Here is a 21088-nt window from a genome sequence, read left to right on the forward strand (position 1 = left end):
ATTATTTGAATGTTAAGGTGAGTTAGTTTGTTGTAGTGAGTGCTGGGCCCCTGTGTTTGTATTTACTAGAGTGTGTGGTCACATGCCACCGCACCCCACCTTGGGATGTGGGTGCTGTTTGCACCCCATTCCTAGGAATGGCGAGTGTGTTGGTACTTCTGTATCTATCTCTCTCTCTCTATATATATATATATATATATATATATATATATATATAAAAACTACTCTGAATATAATATACCCAACGTTGGTATATTTTCCTATGCATTGCATTATTTTCAGATTAGTTTTCTAATATAAAGCATCGGCAATTACCAAGACATCCTGAGCAAAATGGAAGCAATTAAGTATACAGACTGTATTGTAATTAGTTGTGATGACAGATAATAAGTACAGAAGTATTGTATGTGTGCAAGAAAAAAGAAATTATACAAATATCTGTCACAAAGCCGGATCTCGAATGAAGTCACAAATTACAGGTTAGGGATTTTTTTTCCCACTTTTTTCAAGGTCAATTTATTTGAAATTAAAATAGCTTAACATATAAATTATAATTGTTCGCTTATGCGGAAAACCTATGAAATTTTAATAAGATTTATTTTTAACAGCTATTATACATGACAATGGTTTAACTATTTACATCCACCACTGTAAATGAAAAAGTCCTTATATTATAAAAGCTATTCCTATAATGCAATGTATAAGGAGAACATTACAAGTGTAGCTTTATGGTAGCTCTGATCACTTAGTAAATTCATTTTCCCTCTAACATTATTCTGATAAAGGATATTTTTATAATAAAGGTATAATTATTGTATTCACAGTTCATGATTTATGTCACTCAAAGATCTGTGTACTGCTGCTTTACCCACTTTGGTGGTATGCTCAGAAATTTTCTGGGCTCAGCTGGGCTGCCACAGCAGGCTGTCCCAAAAAATTTCCAGGCACGATACACGATACACGATACAGTAGGTGCGCACAAGTGGTGCCTCCAGCTGTGCATAACAGGCGCACCCACCGCTAGGGGCACACCCCTGTCACTCCCCCCACGTGCTCACCTCCAGCAAATCCCGACTCCGTCACTGCCCACCCTGGCGATCGTACGCTGGGGCTCCCCTGCCACTGCCCCCACTGCTATTCACAGAAGTGAGCATGAGCGGGCGGCAGGCAGGCTCGGGAATGTTCGGGGCTACTTGGGATTTTGGGAGCCTGATCCCCGATCCTGCCTGGTCACTGCTGTGAATGACAGCAGGGGCAGCGGCAGGGGAATCCCAGAGATCTGGAGTGGGGAGTCGGGACCGGGGGGTTCTGTCCCTAAGTTCTGTGGTGGGTATTTCTGGGACAGGAAAACCTTCCCTGGTAGGTTTGTCCTGTCCCAGAAAAACCCAATCCTCAAGGAGTTAAATGAACTGGTAGCTCTATATACAAATGTTCTCGCCTACTGATCAGGCTTCTATACTGTAGATGTGAATGATCTGATTGCAGTACAGGTGTGTCATCAAACACGTATTTGGCATCATATGTCATGGTGCGCCTCAGCAGTAGCATGGGGGGGGGGGGAGTTGTGAGAGTTTTCCCATTTTTTTTGTAAGCTGTGATCAATTACATGGAACGCTCAGTGTAAATGATTGTTGCTTTAAAGCAAAAATGAGAAACCCCTCACAAAATCTCTCCCTGTCTGATTCTCACACCCGAATACATTTGGCCCTTGGTGTCTTGGAGCCTGAATCTGACCCATTTTCAGTTTTGCGAAATTGCAGGTGCAGGCCAGCCATGTTTAGGGTTGCAGTGGCTAAGTGTGACTTCACACAGCCCACGCGGCTTTACTCTGAAATGGCCAAAAAGGCACCTGCATCTCTCAGTCCACTCCCAGAAAATGTTGCATCCCGCCTCCAGAAATGTCTGTCTCCTCCCCCATCAGAACTAGAACTGCAATTGCAGTTTAAGATGCGCGAGGTGCGATTTTCTGAGATCTGGGTCTAAATTAGGCCCTTAATCCTCAAATAGTGTACTAGGGCTTGATTCAGTGACATACATTAACTGGAATTAACGCACACTTCCTTTGGCTTGCACACCTTGTAAGCACCGTTTTATAGGCGTGCCTTGTACAGGGATTACGTTTTCCGATATACTGGCTGGATATACAGTGTGATTTATCCAAACATCCTGAGTAGCCTGGGGGCCAGATGATACGATGCGGTGTCCTCGTGCACAAAGGCAGGTAACAGAATCCAGCATATTTTAGCACAGACGCTGCATGCAATGGCGCAGTGACAAAGCAATTATTGTCCTAAGTAGCTTATCCTACAATAGTGTGTACGCAAACCCAATATCTTGAGATGTAACCTCACAGCCCTTAATAAGCAGCAGCGTGGTTGAGTGGGGTAGCACCATTTTTCAAAACGGGACTGTTTTGCTCCCATAATGAAGGCATGACTGTATTTAGGATTAGTATTTATTGGTGCACAAAAATTGGTATAAGAAACACTGTATATTAAGAAGCAGATTGATAAATGAGTGATAAATGGTGCTCTAGCCAATCAAATATCATTTTTTAAACACAGAACATTTAGAAGCTGATTGGCTGAAGCACCATTTATCATTCATAATGAGTGATAACAAGAATATCACTTATTGTTAAATCTGCCCCTAAGCCTATGATGGAAGTCACTCATATAAGACCTATCTTTTGCCTTTTAACCTAGAGCAGTGGTTCCCAACTTGGGGTACTAGTACCCCCTGGGGGTACTCTGTAGACCAGTTGGGGGTACTTGAAAATAATATTGGTAATGGAAGAAGAAGAAGTAGTCTCCCGATGGTGGAAAGTCTTCCTTTGCCATGGAGATGAACCATGTTGCGTCACTTCCAGTTCCATCTGCAGCGTCATTAGTGTCTCCTTGTGCATTTGCCCAACCAGCAATCCACTTGGAGCTACCTGTGCTGCCTTTAGACATCAGCGATCATCTGCCCTGTGCTGACACGGGTGGAGGAAGCAGTGGCATTAATCCTACAGGCGTTCGCAGGAACCCCGGAGACAGTACACAGCCAGCAGCCACACAGAGGGACCCGATTCCTGACCACACTACTCCTCCGCTACTCCTTTATACAGGAACACGCATACAGCTCACTTCTGATCCACTTGTAAGTACTCTGAATATTTCAAATTAAGGGGAGGGGGTACTCACAAATGAAAAGCCTAAACAAGGGGTACGTGAGAGAAAAAAGTCTGGGAACTGCTAACCTAGAGAACATACAGTAACATTATACTGAATTTTGAATCTTAATTCACTACTAGTGCACTTTGGGCCTGATTCAGTGACGCTGGCTAATGCATACACAGCTGCGACCCAGTATGCAGGTAATGTGCAAAAATATGCTAATCCTGCCACCAAATGGAGATGGATTGAAACCCCCACCGGTGGTTTCCCAAATCTCAGCATCTGTGTACACATACACAGTTTCAGTCGTACATACTTCAATAATCAACTGCAATAAACCATACGGTCACGCAAAATGGTTGCAGGAACGGAGACGCTGGTGCCGTGTATTCTGCATATGGTACTGCAGATGTAGTATGAGTTATACACTAAAGCTGGTTGCAATGCACCTGAGTTTATGCTGCCTATTCCCGTTACCTCCCCTAATTGGTCCCTGACTGTAAATCACTTTGTGAATAATCCTCAGTGCCATTGGTGTGACTAAGGTACCTGGCTCGATCACAGTGATCAAGGCACATGTGCAGTCATCCAATAACCAGTAAGTTGCATGAATATTTGCATTGCGTACTACTATGAATCAAGACCTAAGTCCTTAATACTGTACTAAGTACTTAGAATTAGTACAGCACATGAGGACACATTTTGAGGTGCGAGGTCTGTGGTGCGCCAAATAAGGCTCTTTGGCAAGCTCTGAGGAGAAGTACAGTATTTGTACCAGTGTTATTAGTGGTTTTATAGTACTTGGGATATGAAACTCACAGGTGCGGATACTATAAAGACTTGATATAATGGAAATGAAGGAGTAAATATGAAACTTTTGGTAAAACTTCTCTCCCAGAAACACCAGCACTAAATACACTGAGACAGGATGATTTAGAGGAAATGGATATTATATCTTCCTAAAATACAGCAGAATATGTTATGTCTGACTCGTGATGCAGAAATAAATGTTATCCAAGTCCGAACGGAAAGACAGCAGCTTTCCCAAAGTAAATTTCATATCTACTCCATTTGGAGCAAATTACAGCAGGAAAAATGTAGTTATTGGACATCTGGTAAATGAGGTGTTAGTGAAGAAAGGACAAATGTCTAAAAAGTGCCCATACACCATGGGCCAAATGTAATAGGGTGAGAGTTTCAGAAAGTGAGAGATTTTGGGAGAGTTTTCCCATGTTTTTTTAAAGCAGCAATCAATTACACTGCAAAACCAGGTTGATTTTGCCATGTAATTGATTGCTGCTTTAAAAAAACATGGGAAAACTCTCCCAAAATCTCTCACTTTCTGAAACTCTCACACTATTACATTTGGCCCCATGCGTTTTTGCTGTGCGATGCGATGCATGGTCCCACAGGCATCCCATCGCACAGTTCAAAAAGTACGTGCTGCACATACTTTTTGAACTAGGTCCCGATCGTTATATATAGCCCAAAACGCATGCGAGAACCGCAGCGCGTACGGGCACCATCAGACTGAGACACCTACTACACACAACAGAAGCATGTGATGGCCAGTACAACTGGTGAGATAATGGGAGGTATATGCTGCGGATACTGGTGACATGAATGAACAATAATTAGGTCAGCCCACCTTGCTCTTCCCTGTTCCCGCATTTCCAACCACAAAGACCGAGTGACGGACAGCAAGCAGCTCCTCCAGCTGAACAACCTGCGGGAAAACAGAAGCACCGCCGGTATATAAAATATATTATACAGTACATGGAACTATACATCCCCTCTTCCAGCTTGATTCGCTATAGCCAAATATGAGTTTTTATTTAAATTTGTGCATGATTACATTTGTTATTTGTTGATTGCATGAACAGTAAAACAGTGCTTTACATTTGCGGTCAGGTCCTTAATTGTACAAAAATATAAAATGAACATATATAATGTTGGCTATACCCGAGAGGTGATCATCCCTGCTACTATGGTGCACATGTTACCTTGGCCTTCTTTACATGTTACGCTGCCTGCTGAAGGGGGCTTTTCGTTCCTTCTTGGCAGAACAGCCCCACGGACAGGTCCTAGCACTCTGCACCGCCCTCAGTACCAATAGACACACCAGTTTTTTTGCCAATTATATGCATAGAGATTGCACATACATGTATATAGAGAGGGGTGGGCACATATCTGATCAAATGACTTAAAGAACAAGTACTGTGGCATCTCTTCCTCTTCTATAGGCCCCATATCGCATAGGAATACTTCAAATCAGCTACGGTTTAGCATCTTTAATAATTTGGAAAAATGTGCAATAAAAGTTAACCTTCAGGTTTATGGCAGCCTGTCTGCGGTTATTTTAATGGAAAGTAATAAAAGATAAATTGATTTTTGTTTGTACTTTGAGAATAAAGCTCTCCTCGGGCTGCAAGCGAAGCTCCAGCATAGACTGTTTAACCATCTGTTCAAAGTGAAGGTCCCTCTTCCTCGGTACATCCAGGGCTGGAAACAGGTCACTGATCAGGCCCATGAAAATCGGGACATCATCTGTTACTATCTTAGGCAAATTGAAGTCCCGTAGAGCCCGCATGAGCACCTGCAAGCCGGAATTAGGAAAAAGAGTTATGGGACATATAAACGGATGATGTAGCAAAAAAGGTCACAAGTAAAAACTTCCAGGAATATATATAATATATATATAATAAAATAATAATAAATACTGTGTATTATATAATATATTTGGCAAAAAATTCTCGATAAAAACATTATTAATGTTAAATGATTACATAGCCAATTATTTCATAGCCTGCAAATTGCAGGAACGTATGCTTTAAAAGTGGTAAACAACTAGAACGGCTGACTATGACAGAACACAAGCGGTTTGATTCAGATTTGGTTGGACTTGCATAGCAGAAGCAGCTTCCATGGAAGATAAGGGCAGTGCAAAACAAAGACGGACACTCCAGCTAGTAAAAACACTATGCATAAGGTCTATGTTCATCCTCCTCAATGGCTGGCCGGCCCCCATTCACCCAAAAAAACCTGGACTGGAAATTTAGTATTAAACCCTCTCTGCACTCCTGCCAAAAACTAAGGTGCTAGATTTTGGGAAAACTAATTTTGTAGGGATGGGAAAATGTGTAAGCGATGCTTTGGCAGAGTGGAGGAACTTAGAAGGGGTGCAGGAGAAGTGGGACAAATTAAAAAATAAAATACTAAAGGCAACAGAACTTTGTATCAAAAGGGTTAGGAAAAGCACAAGCAAAAAGAAGCCACTGTGGTTTGGGAAGGAAGTAGCGAGTATTGTGAAAGCATAAAAGATGGCCCCTACATCGCTTCATGAGTAGGGGCCATAGCGATATCAAGGCGCAGCCGCGCGCATCGCTATTGCTGCTGGATATTAATCGGTCAGAGCCAGTGTTCTCACCTGGCTCAGACAGATCGATCAGCACACAGTGCTGACACATCGCTGTGTGCTGAATTATCTTGCTGTGTGTTCTGAGCAATCTGGCATCAGAAGGCACAAGCTGAGGAAAAAATGGTCCAGTTAGTGGGTAAAGGAGGCAAAACTTTTTTAGGTATATAAGTGAAAGGAGAAAAACAAAAGGCGGAATAATAAGACTAAAGACAGAGGGTGGGAGTCTTGGAGAGAATGTCGACAATGTAGATAATCTTAATAATATTTTTTTCTCATTATTCACCACTGAAAAAGAGGGTAAGTGACCGGCATATTCAGAAAAAATTAATAAATACATTTACAGAGGAGAATGTCCGCACAGAACTATCAAAACTAAATGTGAATAAAATCAATGAGGCCAGATGTTATACATCCAAGAATAACAAAAGAGCTTATGGTAGCACCATTAACAGAATAATTCATTAGGTCACTAACTACAGGAGTAGTTACAGGAGTCACTAACTACAGGACAGGAAAAGAGCAAATGTAGTACCACTGGACAAAAGTGGAATCAAGGAAGAAGCAAACAACTACCGACAAGTGAGCCTCACATCAGTAGTAGGGAAATGATAGAAAAACTCTTTAAGAAAGAGTTGTAGATTATCTCACATCCAGCAGTTTACAGGATCCCAAATAGCATGGATTTACTCTGTGAGATCATGTCAAATAAACCTTATTGACTTTTTTGTGACTGGGTGACTAAAGTAATAGATAATAGAGGGGCTGTAGTTATAGTTTATCTAGACTTTAGTAAGGCTTTAGACACTGTTCCACATTTCTCACATTACACACTGCTAAATAAATTAAAAAGCATGGGATTAGGTACTAAGATGGTTGCAGGATAGAAAATGGAAAGTTGTAGTAAAGTATACATTCACAGGAGGGTAATGTTACGAGTGGAATACCCCAGAGATCTGTATTTGGACCAGTGCTTTTTAATATCTTTATTGCTGACATTGGAAATAGTACTGAAGGGAAAGTATGCCTTTTTTCATACGACACAAATATATGCAACAGGGTAGACCCACAAGGAGGGGTAAAATAAATGTTGGATAATCTAAGTAGACTGGAGGAATGGTCAAGAGCATGGAAATTACAGATTAATGCCAAAAAATGTAAAACTTTATGCACCCCTTCCTATAGATTGTAAGCTTGCGAGCATGGCTCTCCTACCTCTTATTTCGGTTTGTTACTACCCAGTTTGTTTTATAACTTTTTACTATTGTAAAGCCCAACGGAATTTGCTGCGCTATATAAGAAACTGTAAATAAATAATAATATCATGCACTTGGGACTCAAAAATCCAGAAGGCTAAATATAGTATTAATGGCGTTATATTGGATACTACTGAGGAGGAAATCTAGGGTCACTATTTCAGGTGACTTAAAGAGAGGTAATCAATGTAACAAAGCAATGAGGAAGGCAAGTCAGATGCTTGGTTGCATAGGGAGAGGAATAAGCAAGAAAAAGAAAGAATAATGCCACTATATAGGTCATTGGTACAACCTCATCTAGAATACTGTGTCCAGTTCTGGGGGCCATATCTCCAAAAGGTTATAAATACTCTAGAGATGGTACAAAGAAGGACAACAAAAATGGTGCATGGCCAACATCACAAAACTTACCCGCAAGATAAAAAAAATCTCAATATGTATACTTTGGAGCAGAGAAGAGAAAGGGAGAGGCATGATAGAAACTTTCAAATATATCAAGGGTTTTAACAAGGTTCAGAAGGGAAAAATTCTTCAAATGAAGGGAAGTAGTAAAACACGAGGACACTGACACTGGAGGGAGGGAGGTTCAGCGGAAATCTGAGGAAACATTACTTCACAGAAAGGGTAGTGGACAAGTGGAATAGCCTTCCATCAGAAGTGGTAGAGGCCAAGACAATAGAACAAATTAAACATGCATGGGATAGACATAAAGACATCCTTACAAAGAAAGAAGGTTCAAATAGGGTTTAAGGGTAAAAAGGTTAAAAAAAGGACATACTAGATGGACCAAATAGGCATTAACAGCTGTCGAATTCTATGTTTCTAAACTGAATGGAGAAGCAACGGGCTGGCTTCTGTTTTATCATTATATAGCTTTTTCATTGGGCAAAGGGGCTCTGCTCTGAGGAGCTGGTTGAAGCCACAATAAATGAAACCTAGCAAATAAAATAATCAGGCTCCAAGTCTCAGCCTATAAGAGTATTTACTGAGGTGACCTTATAATGTAATTGATGTCACAATAAAGTCATTAAAGTAGTACTTCCCAAACTGGGTGCTGTGTCAGCCAGGGGTGCCTGGGGGCACTTAAAGGGATGTCCTGGGTGGGTGGCCCAGTTACTGGCTAATGTTATAGGCAAAATAAGTGCTTGTGGCTTCCAGTCAAAATATGTAGACAAACCGAAACAAATCCCATCCCTGGCCACATAACTGACCCTAAGAATAACATACAAATACAATTTACTTAATTAAATAATTTTTTCTGAATTTTTTAATAAGAAACATTTGGCCTATTGGTGCAGTACCTAACATCCCGTTACTCTAGAACACCGTGTTTCAAATAAGTTTAAAATAAAGTGTTCAAACAGGATTTTCATTCAATAAGTGATAAAGCCATTTTTTTCCATTAACAAACCTGGTTTTCCGGTCGGTTACTGTCACCCCGTCTTAGGGAACCTGCCACAACCAGCACAGATTTAACTGCTCGTAGGCCCCAATCATAGTGATCCTGTAAAATGGGTAAAAGTTAAAATGGATATTATCAAGTCTTAAAAACTATTCTGAACATTTATTTGGCTAAACAACCTCAAGTTTTTAAAAATTCAGTTTAAGTCACCTGAACATATCCTTTAACCCTTTGTGCCAACGTTGCTGTGAAAAAATATCCACTAAAAATGCCAGCATCCCCCACAGCGACTTGTCTTTTAGTATACATAAATACAAATACAACCAAGTCAATTAATTGAAGTTTAGGTAAATATTGCATTTGTGGTGGATATTTTAAGGATCTCTCACAACAATGTTGGCACTCAATGGGTTAAGGAGGCCATGAAACCAAGTACCAGTCACGATACTGGGGAAACGGTAATGGTGCTTATGGTTGCATGAAGGTAGCGAAAAGGAGAACTAATACACATCGGGTGGTTATTCTGGTTGCCTCGCTCAGATGCAAATTTGTACCCTTGTGAGTCCACCAGAATGGCAGGCCGCCCGCCCCTCATTTGCAAGCTGTGCATGTTTGCATGGCCTGCGGATGTATATCCATTCACAGGCCAGGGGGAAACTCCCACATCTTACGATGGTCACCGACCACCAAAAGATGTGGTAAGTGCACGCATTTACAAAGTGACTCTAAGGTCACTTATATATGCATGCACATTTGGGAAGAACTGGGCGGGCAGCTGACATCACCGTTCGCTAACCGCCCCCGGTGCCCACATCACCTGGTGATTTCCATGGAAACGCCCCGAATTTTCATTTGAAAAGCTAGGCATTCCCATGGACGAGTATCTCGGCCCGACGCCCCCCCGCCCTGCCTGCAATGTTGGGTGCGTGCACCCGGCGAACAGTCTGTTTGTCACGGACGCACGCATCCGGAACACGCACATGCGCACAAATGCGCATTGAAAATCATCGGACCCGTGCGAACACATACCCATGGCCAAACTGAGTAAGATCCATCATATAACAGCAGAGAGGGGACTGGATGGAAAATGTCACATCCACCAATAAATACATTGCAAGACGATGCATACCCCCGAATGTCATGCAAGATAACTACAGACTAAATACAATATACTATAAAACTTGTAAAGATATCAAGCGTAAAACCTCTTAAGTAGATCATGGTCAAAATCATGACCCAAGACTCAAAAAAAATCAAAACAAAAAAAATATTTAAATATATTCTTGAATTATCAGCCCCAATCGTGCCTTAAATAGTTTATGACACTTTATGGAGCAAGAATTAGGTCAAGCAACATTATGTCAAGTTTTATAGACCGATTTAGAGCCTAATAAATGATTAGTGAATCCTCAATGGAGACACTAAGATACAGTCATTACCCATGAATTAAACTCCTAACTGCAATGAATCATTTAATGCGATTTGCCTTGATTCAAATGCAATGTTTTCAATATGGTTAAAATAAGAACACCAGTGAATATATAAAAGGCACTTTGGGTAGTGTACACCAATGACAAGACAATATGCATGCCATAGAATTAGAGAAATGCTCTAGAAGTTAAGTTAAAGGCCTATTTTCTGAACTGCTGTGTTGAACTGAAAGATGTATTTTTTCGTGCAGTATGCATTATATTTGAGAACTGCTGTAAAACTAAATACACTAATGTGAATGGATAAAAATAAGATATAAAAGTGTTTAACACACAAATCATAAAAATATTCTATGGTCTGCCCTGCTATGCATAAGATTGTGACAGAACGTTTAATTATACAAGGATTGCCGCGGATCTCTAAACTGATAATATGCTACCTTTGTGAAGCAGATGGCGTTTGTGTCATCTATACTTTAAAACACCTATTGTAATACCGTGCTGTATATTTTATTATAAATTACCTGTCTCTGGCTAGGACTTCTGTATTATACTGTATTAAGGAGTACTTATTAACTAGGGAATAGATACAAAGCGGTAACTAATTCTGACAAGAACATGTTCCGACTAGCAGCTAATGATCCCGTTTCCTCAAAGTACAATTATCTTTTCCAAAAAAATGACTGCAGGCAAAATTTGGGAATAATAGAATGGTACAAAAAGTAATTGCAGATTTATTGCAGCAGACACGCATTCCATTAGCTGTGTTTAAATCATTTAGATATGAGATAGAGTTATGAATGGGGGAAAATACTTTGACACACCTCATAGGTATGTTACACAAATATACCATTTCCGGAGCTTATGGGTTTTTTTTTTTTATAATTGTAAAAAAAAAAAAATATGAGGACCTGCGCTCATGGAACAGTTTTTCGTTAATGGGCATATAATACTGTAGTCCATATTATAAAAGCAAAAAAAACCTTGCAGTAATAAAGTATTTCTTTAAAAAAAAAAAACAACAATGTATTTAAAAAAAATGGATATATAAACCACCAAACGTAAAAATATAAAATGAAAAGATTGATGCAGCAAACATTTCTTAGTATAACAGGGTATGGTTATTAACCCTTTGAGAGCAAACATATCTGTGACATGTCCGCTAAAAACACCAGCGTCACTCACATTTGTTATATAAAAATTTTCAAATAAAAAATGTGGTGTAAAAATATTATATTTCCTATATAAGGTAAATGTTACAGGTCATCATGATGACAAATTCACTTGGCACTCAAAGGATTAATAATGGGGGGGTGGACTTTCTCATATAAATGGCATTAGTCATGTAGCAACCCAAAACAATGAGTACACCGGGCCATTCTACATCATCATACAGGGTACCCTCATTAAGCTCCTGTATGTAATAAAACTCAATGATACCTGTTTAGAAAGCAGCTCAGTGCACAGTGTGTAAAGGGTAATAAATTTCCTGGCTAACGGCCGGGCATCAAGGAACCCCTCTGCTATCAGCATTATTTCGCAGATCAGTTCCGTGTCTGGAACAACCATGGCACACGGCCTGAAAGAAAAAAGTCAGCCTGTTATCATTAAAGCTGCAGTTTATAATAAAAAAAAAGTTATTTTGTTAATTACACTGAAACAGGAGAACTGATATTTTTTTTTCTTGCAAAACTTTTTTTTAAATTCAAATACAAACTAACTTTATATGTATTTAGACCAGCGGTGGTTCTAAAGATGCATCAACAATTAATTCCATAGCACTAAAAATGAAGTAGTGTTTTGCAAACTAGCCAAAAGCAGGTGGCCTATGGCTGGATGTAATACAATGCGCAGTAGGAGCACAAGTAATTCAATAACTTTATTTTGACGTTTGATGTTGTAACATCATACACATTTTATTTATAAAGGTGATATATGGTAACTAAAAAAAAAATGTATTATTCCAATTGCTATGCATCTCTTTCAGATTTATAGGTACAGGTTAAAAATGTTTTGGATATAATGTAAAATAGCAACCGCAATAAGCAACTGTTATAAGCAACAGTAGGTGGCGATAGCGCTCCAATTGCTTGCCTAAATAGAGCCTTGAGATTCTCCGGCAGTTCCGTGCGGCCGGCGTAACCAGGATTCATAGTGATAAATATTCCCACTGATGCTTTCAGTGTGATGTTTTCTCCGAGGAATACGAATCTGTCAGGAGGAGAGGGACAAGCCGTGAAATTCGCTCCTTGCAAAAGATTGCATTTTGATTTGATGTAAGTTATCATTTCCAGATAGAGGCCTCTACTTGCCTCTCTCTCTTATTGCGAATGGCATCCTGAATGCTTTTCACTTGTACGGCAACTACTGAGAGAACTTCTACTGCAATCCTGTTAAATTCATCAAAACAGCCCCAGGCTCCTGTCTGCGCCAGACCTTTATATATGTTTCCTACGGACTAGAAGACAAACTGCTGTGGAACTGCGCTGTGAGAAGAAATGTTTTAGGAAGCACAGATTGTGAATTTTCCATTTAACTTACTTTATAGTCCATCTGTTCAGAGCAGTTGAATACATACACCATAACCCCAAGGGCTCGTCCTAAATCTTTTGTGGTTTCAGTTTTGCCAGTTCCGGCTGGGCCCGCAGGAGCGCCGCTCATCGTCAGATGGAGAGACTGAGTCAGGGTTATATAGCACCTTCGAGGGAACAATGAAATCAATCATTTGGAAATATTTTAGGAACAAATTAAGGAAACATGGCAATTATACCCCATTCAACCCACAAAACAAATTACCGGGTTAAAGCTTTTCAACCCGGTAATTTGCAGGGAAACTCTGGTTTTTTGGTGGTGTGAAAGGGTCAACACAGGTCTTAAATCCCGGCACTCTGACCCTGCTCTTGACCAGGGTTGGAGTGCTGGGATTTAGGACCCATGTTGGCCCTTTCACACCACCAAAAAAGCCCGGGTTTTGCAGCAAATTACCGGGTTGAAAAGCTTTAACCTGGTAATTTGCGGGTGGTGTGAATGGGGTCCGGCTGCACCCGGCAAAATTGCCCGGCACTTAAAAATGCCGGGTAATTGCCGGGTGGCTGGTGTGAAAGGGGTATTAGTTTCATAGAGAAGTCAATATTATGTGTTCTATATCAGTGTAGATGCTGAGCTGCAGGAAACTGCGCGAGTTGCGAGACCCTTATGTTCTGCTAGTTAAATAAGTGAGGCTTTAACCACAAGTTACTATGCATAAAAACACTAATAATATCCAACCATTTATGTGTTAACAGTTTGAGAAACATATTAGGACCTCCTAAGCACTGCAGGTGTTTGAACTTTGGGGATGGCTAAGTTTTCCCCTTCTAGTCATCACAGGAGGGAAAAGAGCTTGATGATGTCCTCATGTTAGTGCTAGTAATGAAATCATTAAGCCCTGCCCCTTACTGGATAAACATTATAAATCTACATAAGTATAACTGAACAATGTGTGTGTGTGTGTGTGTGTGTTTGGATGATCCACGATAAGTCTTCAACGCTTTACTTAATCATCTTCAATCTTTGCACACTACCTTATCATCTTAAGGGACGAACTAAGTCCGAAGATGGGTTTAATCGGAAGACCCCTTAAGGGTGCTGTCATAAGGGTCCATGCTATTTCTGTTGTTTTTATGCATTGTTATATGCTTATGACTTTCTGAATACAACACAATAAACGGACTCCCTTAATTAAACCCTTAAGGTTTCATTAAATTAAAAACATTTCACTTTACAAAACTTTTAAAAAACTGAAATTAATAAGCGACTCATCGGCAGAGTGGTCTGTGAATCAAACACTTTAGATAACGTTGTGAAATCCATGTGAAATCGATCCCCAGTCATTTATTTTTTCTCTTGATTGCTTATTTATTGAGGGTTTTAGCTGCTGCCCTGCTGTGGTTGGGAAGGGAAGGTGGATAGTTGGAGACTTACTGTGCCTGCTGCAGCAGCTTCTGCCCTGCTGTGGTTGGGAAGAGAAGTAGTTGGAGACTTACTGTGCCTGCTGCAGCAGCTTCTGCCCTGCTGTGGTTGGGAAGGGAAGGTGAATAGTTGGAGATCTGCTCTGGCTGCTGCAGCAGCTTCTGCCCTGCTGTGGTTGGGAAGGGAAGATGAATAGTTGGAGATCTGCTCTGGCTGCTGCAGCAGCTCCTGCCCTGCTGTGGCTGGGAAGGTGGATAGATAGAGACCTGCTATGGCTGTTGCAGCAGCTCCTGCCCTGCTGTGGTTGGGAAGGGAAGGTGGATAGTGAGAGACCTGCTCTGGCTGCTGCAGCAGCTTCTGCCCTGCTGTGGTTGGGAAGGGAAGGTTAATAGTTAGAGACCTGCTCTGGCTGCTGCAGCAGCTTTTGCCCTGCTGTGGTTGGGAAAGGTAGGTGGATAGTTAGAGGCCTGCTCTGGCTGCTGCAAAAGTTTCTGCCCTGCTGTAGTTGGAAATAGTAGGTGGATAGTTGGAGACTTGGTCTGGCTGCTCCAGCAACTTCTGCCCTGCTGTGGTTGGGAAGGGAAGGTGGATAGTTAGAGCCATGCTCTGGCTGTTGCAGCAGCTTCTGCCCTGCTGTGGTTGCAACATGTTTATTATCTTCGTAGACATTCCCGATGGCACGTCAAGCTATGTAATTGTATTTGCATCTTAAATTTTTCAGTTTTTTAAAAGACAACTTGGATGGCTACCTACCATCATCATTACACTCTGACATGAAATAAATGACCAGTATTTTAAAAAGAAATAAATGAATGAATGTGGAATTAGCTACAGTTTACAATCCAATCACGAAAGTTATTTACCTGTCAGTTAAGGGTGTAATAACCAATCTGGGGGTGTTTCCCAAATATTCATAGGAATACTGGAATTGGGCGTCACAGATATTGGCAAAGCAATGCTTTTGTTTGTCATCCCAGCGATGCCGAAGTTGACACAACCAAGCAAAATCCTGAGAATTGCTCACCTGTAAGAAAAACAAAAAAACAAGAAAAAAAAACCCCTGTAAAATAATTCCGCTTCCTCATCATAGCTAGCTTTCCTCCCTCCTCCTCCTATTCCATGCCTAGTATAGTCCCAATGTTTTATTAGATTTGATATCTACTAATATGCTCTACTGCTAGACCTACGTACAGTTGGATGTATTTGATGTATTACATTTTCTTCTACCTATTGGATTATATATATGTATAATTGTTTAAATGTTCCATCTATGTCTATATCCCATGTGTCTGGTACTGTATCCCCGGCCAACTTGCCCTTTTTCTGTATCCCCCCTGCAAAAACCTGAAAATTTATATTTTCAATAAAATTTATTGCTGAAAAAAAAAGCTCAAAGCTCGCTACCAGTTCTGGCGTTTAGGATGCCCATGCTTACAGGTGTATTCAATGCCGCTCAGTAAACAGTGGTGAGGGGGTTTGTACAGCGAGGATGGCTTTTTTTAGCGAGGAAAAGCCATCTGCGCTGTTCAGCCCCCTCGCCACCCGCTCGTCATATTCTACATTCTGTCAGAGGATAGTGAGGATTCCCCTAAACGGTGAGGTTCGCCGCAAATGCAGCAAGCCTGCTGCATTTTGAAGTGAGCCTCGACGTTTTGATAACCACACTCACCGTTTCCACCTTGCTTCAGGGAATATGCGAGGTGGAAATGGCGAGTGCAGGGGTGAGTGTAATACTGACGGCAAGCTATTGGTGCTGCTCGCCGTATAGCTCGCCATCAGCCGCTCCCCCCCCCACATTGAATATATCCCTTAGATGCTAGTCTATATAAAGGCAATCCAATATATTATATACAGATGTAGTTGATCTGTCAGAACTCTGTTCTAACATTCTACTGTTGCTAACTGTATAAAAAAAATGACAATAAATGTAGATGTCTCGTCTAGATCATGAACAGTGGGAGCCAGAGCAGTAGTCAGTTGCCAGGAAAAGGTATGTCAGAAATCCGTGGGTGTATGGAGGAGACGTGAGAGGAGGATGGGGTTTGAGAGTGATGGGTGAAATTTTTTAGCATTATCTAAAATATTAAGTATTTTATCCCAAAGTGACTTCCCCGGTCCTTTGAGGCTTCCAGCCTAACAGTGGTCTATGCCAAGTGAAGACTATTGGCAGAGTGTATATAAGTACGTGCAGTGTGGTTGTTAGACCTCACACTTAGAAGATATAACCAGTTTGAAGGGTTTATTCAAGTGGCAGGCTTGTAGGTTACAACAGTACTTTAGTAGTTAACTTCAAGCAGTAATACAACTTGTACATTTGGTAACGACAGTCTCTGGTTGTTACTTAGCTGTAGCGTTTTGGCGCGTGCAGGGTAAATGACAGTCTGCTGGTTTACGCTGCGGTATCTCTCCCAGTCTCGCTGCTGCCAATGATGACTGATCTCCCTGTGCAAAAGTCACGCTGGTAACGGGATTACAGCGGGGGCTTGCTCCTATGCGCTCCGGTGCACGTGGAGCTACAAACAGCATGGACGGAGTCACACACGATCTGAGGCACACTCTAACGCGGGGACTTCCTCACAGGAAAGAGTAACGCTGCCAGCAGGGTCAGGGGTCTCTGCCCTGCTATTCGCTTAAGCGACCTGTCACTCAGGGTGACGCTTAACTACGTTGGTTGCAAGGGGAAAAAGGAAGACTGTAAGTCTTACACTAAGCAGTGTATGCGGAGACAGGCGCTGAGCGCTGCAATCTAACACTCCCCCTCGCTTAAGGCTGTCTTCGGCTACATAAAAGAACTCAATACAATGCTTTGTCCTTTTGTAATACCTGTAACCGAAAATATGGTTAGAGAGAAAAAAAGACATTCAGAACATCAAAACTTCAAATCAACATTTTTGAACTTAGACAAGTCCACAGTCCTTCACGAACTTAATAAGCAAGTTTCCCGACAGTCCTTTAGTAAGCATGTCAGCGACATTCTGTTCACTTGCAATGTATTCAACATCGATGGACTTGTTCTCCACTAGTTCTCTGATGAAGTGATGTCTTATCGCGATGTGCTTTGACCTTCCATGGTGCTTGGTAGTACAGGAAAGATCTATTGCTCCCCTGTTATCACATGCGATACTGATAGTCTCTTCTTCATAAAGTAGACCTAACTCACACAAAGTCTCTTTGATCCAGAGTGCTTCTTTTGATGTCTCTGTAAGAGCCATGTATTCGGCCTCGGTTGTTGAGAGAGCAACGGTCGGTTGTTTTCTACTCGCCCAACTAACTGCTGCTCCGGCCAGTGTGAACAGGTAACCGGTGTGGGAACGACGATCATCTTCATCTGCTCCCCAGTCGGCATCGCAGAAGACTTTCAAATTTGAATTGCTTGTCTTGGCGAATTTTAATTTCAAGGAACTTGTACCTTTTAGGTATCTCAGAATCCTCTTCACTGCGATCCAGTGTTGTCTTCCAGGATTTATTGCAAATTGGCTCACCCGACTGACTGCATGAGTGATGTCTGGACGAGTTCCAATACTTGCATACATAAGACTTCCAACCACGTTCTTGTAAGGAACATCTTGCATTTCCTCCATTTCTTCTTGTGTGGTTGGTGACATACCTTTTGTAATCTTGATGCTTTTGTCAATTGGTGTATTCACTGACTTGGAGTCTGCCATCCCATACTTCAAGATTGTTGCCTCGATGTACGTTTGTTGGTCGACTGTGACTGTTCCCTTTTGCAAGTTTTGAACAATCCTCATGCCCAACAGATGATTGGCTGGACCTAAGTCTTTCAACTTGAATCTCTGTTTCAGTTGATCTCTTACACTTGTGATGTGATCTTCGTGACCTGCTATAAGTATATCATCCACATAGACTGCTATGATGAACAACTTTTCTCCCAGAGTTTTGTGATAAAGGCAGTGGTCAGTCTCTGATCTAATAAAATTCATTTCAAGCAGTACTGTGTCCAATTTTATGTACCAGCAACGACCACTCTGCTTTAGGCCATATATGGATTTCTTCAGAAGACACACTTTCTCTGTCTGAAGTTCATTCTCATCATAATGATCTGGTGATTCCATATAGATCTCTTCAAGTAGTTCTCCATTTAGAAACGCTGAATCGAAGTCTAATTGGTATAGCAGTAAGTCTTGTAAAGTGGCGACTGCAATTACTAATCTGAGAGTGTTATACCTCGCAACAGGTGAGTATATCTCCCCATAGTCAATTCCGGATCTCTGTGTGTATCCCTTAGCAACAAGACGGGCTTTGTAACGGGCAACTTCTCCGTCTGAATTTAACTTCTTGCAGAAGACCCACTTGTTCTTGACTGTCTTGCGGTTGCTTGGCCTATTTACTATGGTCCAAGTATCATTCTCTCTCAGTGCTGATAACTCTGTGTCTATTGCAGATTTCCATTTCGCCCAATCACTGCACGCTTTCGCTTCTTGAATACTCTGAGGTTCACTGAAAGCAATATTCGCATATTCTTCCTCATATCTTCTGGCTGGTATGCCCTTGTTTCTTCTCACAGAAGCTCTTTTAGTTGGTTCGCTTCCTCCTTCAGTATTTTCTGTTGCAGGTATGCTTTCTATTTCACATACCTCTACTAGTGCTTGCTTTTCTTGCTCTTTTGCTTTTGTGGGTGATGCTGTTTCTTGAAATATCACATCTCTTGATTTCAGGAGACGTCTGTTCTCTGCATCCCAGAGCCTGTACCCTTTGCTCTCCTCACAATAGCCTAGCAATATGCACTGTCTTGATTTTGGGTCAAGTTTCTTCCTTCTCTCTTTTGGTATATGTGCATAAGCCCTGCTCCCAAAGACACGGAGGTGACTGATGTCTGGCTTCTTCCCAGACCAGGCCTCTAAGGGGGTTTTTCCCTTCACGGCCACTGTAGGTGTTCTGTTTTTCAGGTATACTGCAGTAGATACAGCTTCTGCCCAAAAACTCTTCTCCAGGCCAGCATCGTTCACCATCGCTCGTGCTCTTTCAACGATTGTTCTGTTCGCCCTTTCACTTACGCCATTCTGTTCAGGCGTGTAGGCCATCGTCAGCTGATGCTTTATGCCATGCCTTTTTAGGAAGTCGGTTAGTACTTCATTTTCGTACTCTCCCCCATTGTCGGATCTCAGGACCTTTAGTTTTAGGCCCGTCTGAGTTTCCACTAGGTTCTTGTACTCCACAATTTTCTTGACCACCTCACTTTTCTTCTTTATGAAGTATACGTGTGTCATTCTTGTGGCGTCATCGATGAGAGTCATGAAGTATTTGTAACCACTGGTTGACTCCTCTTCCATTGGTCCGCACACATCTGTGTGTACCAGAGCTAGTTGTGTTTCTGCTCTGCTTGCTGACTTGGGAAATGGGTTGCGGGTCTGCTTGCCTTTTATGCAACTCTCGCACACAGGTCTTCCGGTGTCTTTCACTGTGATTCCTGTTGCCATCCCATCAGCTAATTTCTGGACATTATCATATCCTAAGTGTCCCAAACGTCTGTGCCAGAGCTCCATGGACTCATTTTCAGCAGAGGCTGCCAAAGCTACACATTCATCTGTGTCTAGGACGTATAGTTGGTTGCATCGGGTTGCTGAAGCAATTACAGTCCCTCTTTCATTATGCACCATGCACTTGCCCTTTGCAAACTGGACTCTGTAGCCTTTTGCCTCGAGTACGCTGATAGCGATGAGGTTACTTCCCAATTCTGGTACATACAGGACGTCTTGGATATCTGTGACTACTGTCTGTCCCTCAATTCTTAGTCTCACTGTGATTGTCCCAACACTTGAAGCAGTAAGGATCTTTTCACCAATCCCGGTAACTGTTGTGGGGTTACACTGTGTTAAAGAATTGAACCACTCCTTGTTGCAGCTGAAGTGTCTAGAGGCTCCCGAGTCCATGTACCAGAGATCCCTCCTTGGCTTGTCTGTTACATTCAGTGCTGACTCGTTCTTTTTATCATGCCGCTTGTGCATGCCACTAGTGTTCTTCAGCCTGCATTCTGAAGCCTTGTGCCCTACTTTGTGGCACACATAACATTTGAATGTGCATTTCTTGGGTTTCGCACCCTTTGCTACTAAGGCAGAACCTTCAGCTATGGCATCCTTGTGGATTCTCTCTTGGAACTGTAGTAGTTTGGCTCTCACAACTTCAGTTGTAAGCTTGGTCTCATTTGACTCTAGTGCGACAACCAGAAAGTCAAATTCCTCTGTCAAATTCTGCAGCATTACCATTGCTACTTCTTCCTCATCCACTTTTGCTCCTACACACGCCAATTGCTGAGCTATCGATAGTATTTTATCAATATAGTCGTTCATGTCCTTGCATGCATTCAATTTTGTTCCATACAGTGTGCGTCTCAGACTTATCCTTCTCATTAAGCCTTTATTTTCATAAGCACCTTGTAGAGTTGTCCACATGTCCTTAGCGGACTCCTTCCCACAGATAGTAGAATAAACATGCTGCTCCACAGCCAGGCCTATTGT

The 21088-nt window shown here is 41.7% G+C and overlaps 1 protein-coding gene across 1 annotated transcript in view; it reads right to left on the reverse strand.

The window, feature by feature from the left end:
- The window catches only part of DNAH11 (dynein axonemal heavy chain 11), a 262190-nt gene that overhangs the window by 121887 nt on the left and 119215 nt on the right, over positions 1-21088 (reverse strand). The window contains exons 33-40 of the mRNA XM_083189115.1: positions 15476-15636; positions 13203-13359; positions 12974-13119; positions 12756-12872; positions 12102-12240; positions 9241-9333; positions 5560-5754; positions 4807-4884 (exon numbers count right to left, since the gene is read on the reverse strand). Coding sequence (XP_083045241.1) covers positions 4807-4884; positions 5560-5754; positions 9241-9333; positions 12102-12240; positions 12756-12872; positions 12974-13119; positions 13203-13359; positions 15476-15636 — 1086 coding nt within the window. The remainder of the gene's footprint in view (positions 1-4806; positions 4885-5559; positions 5755-9240; positions 9334-12101; positions 12241-12755; positions 12873-12973; positions 13120-13202; positions 13360-15475; positions 15637-21088) is intronic.

Source organism: Crinia signifera, chromosome 5, assembly GCF_055691185.1.
Source record: "Crinia signifera chromosome 5, ASM5569118v1, whole genome shotgun sequence".
Classification (NCBI taxonomy): domain Eukaryota; kingdom Metazoa; phylum Chordata; class Amphibia; order Anura; family Myobatrachidae; genus Crinia; species Crinia signifera.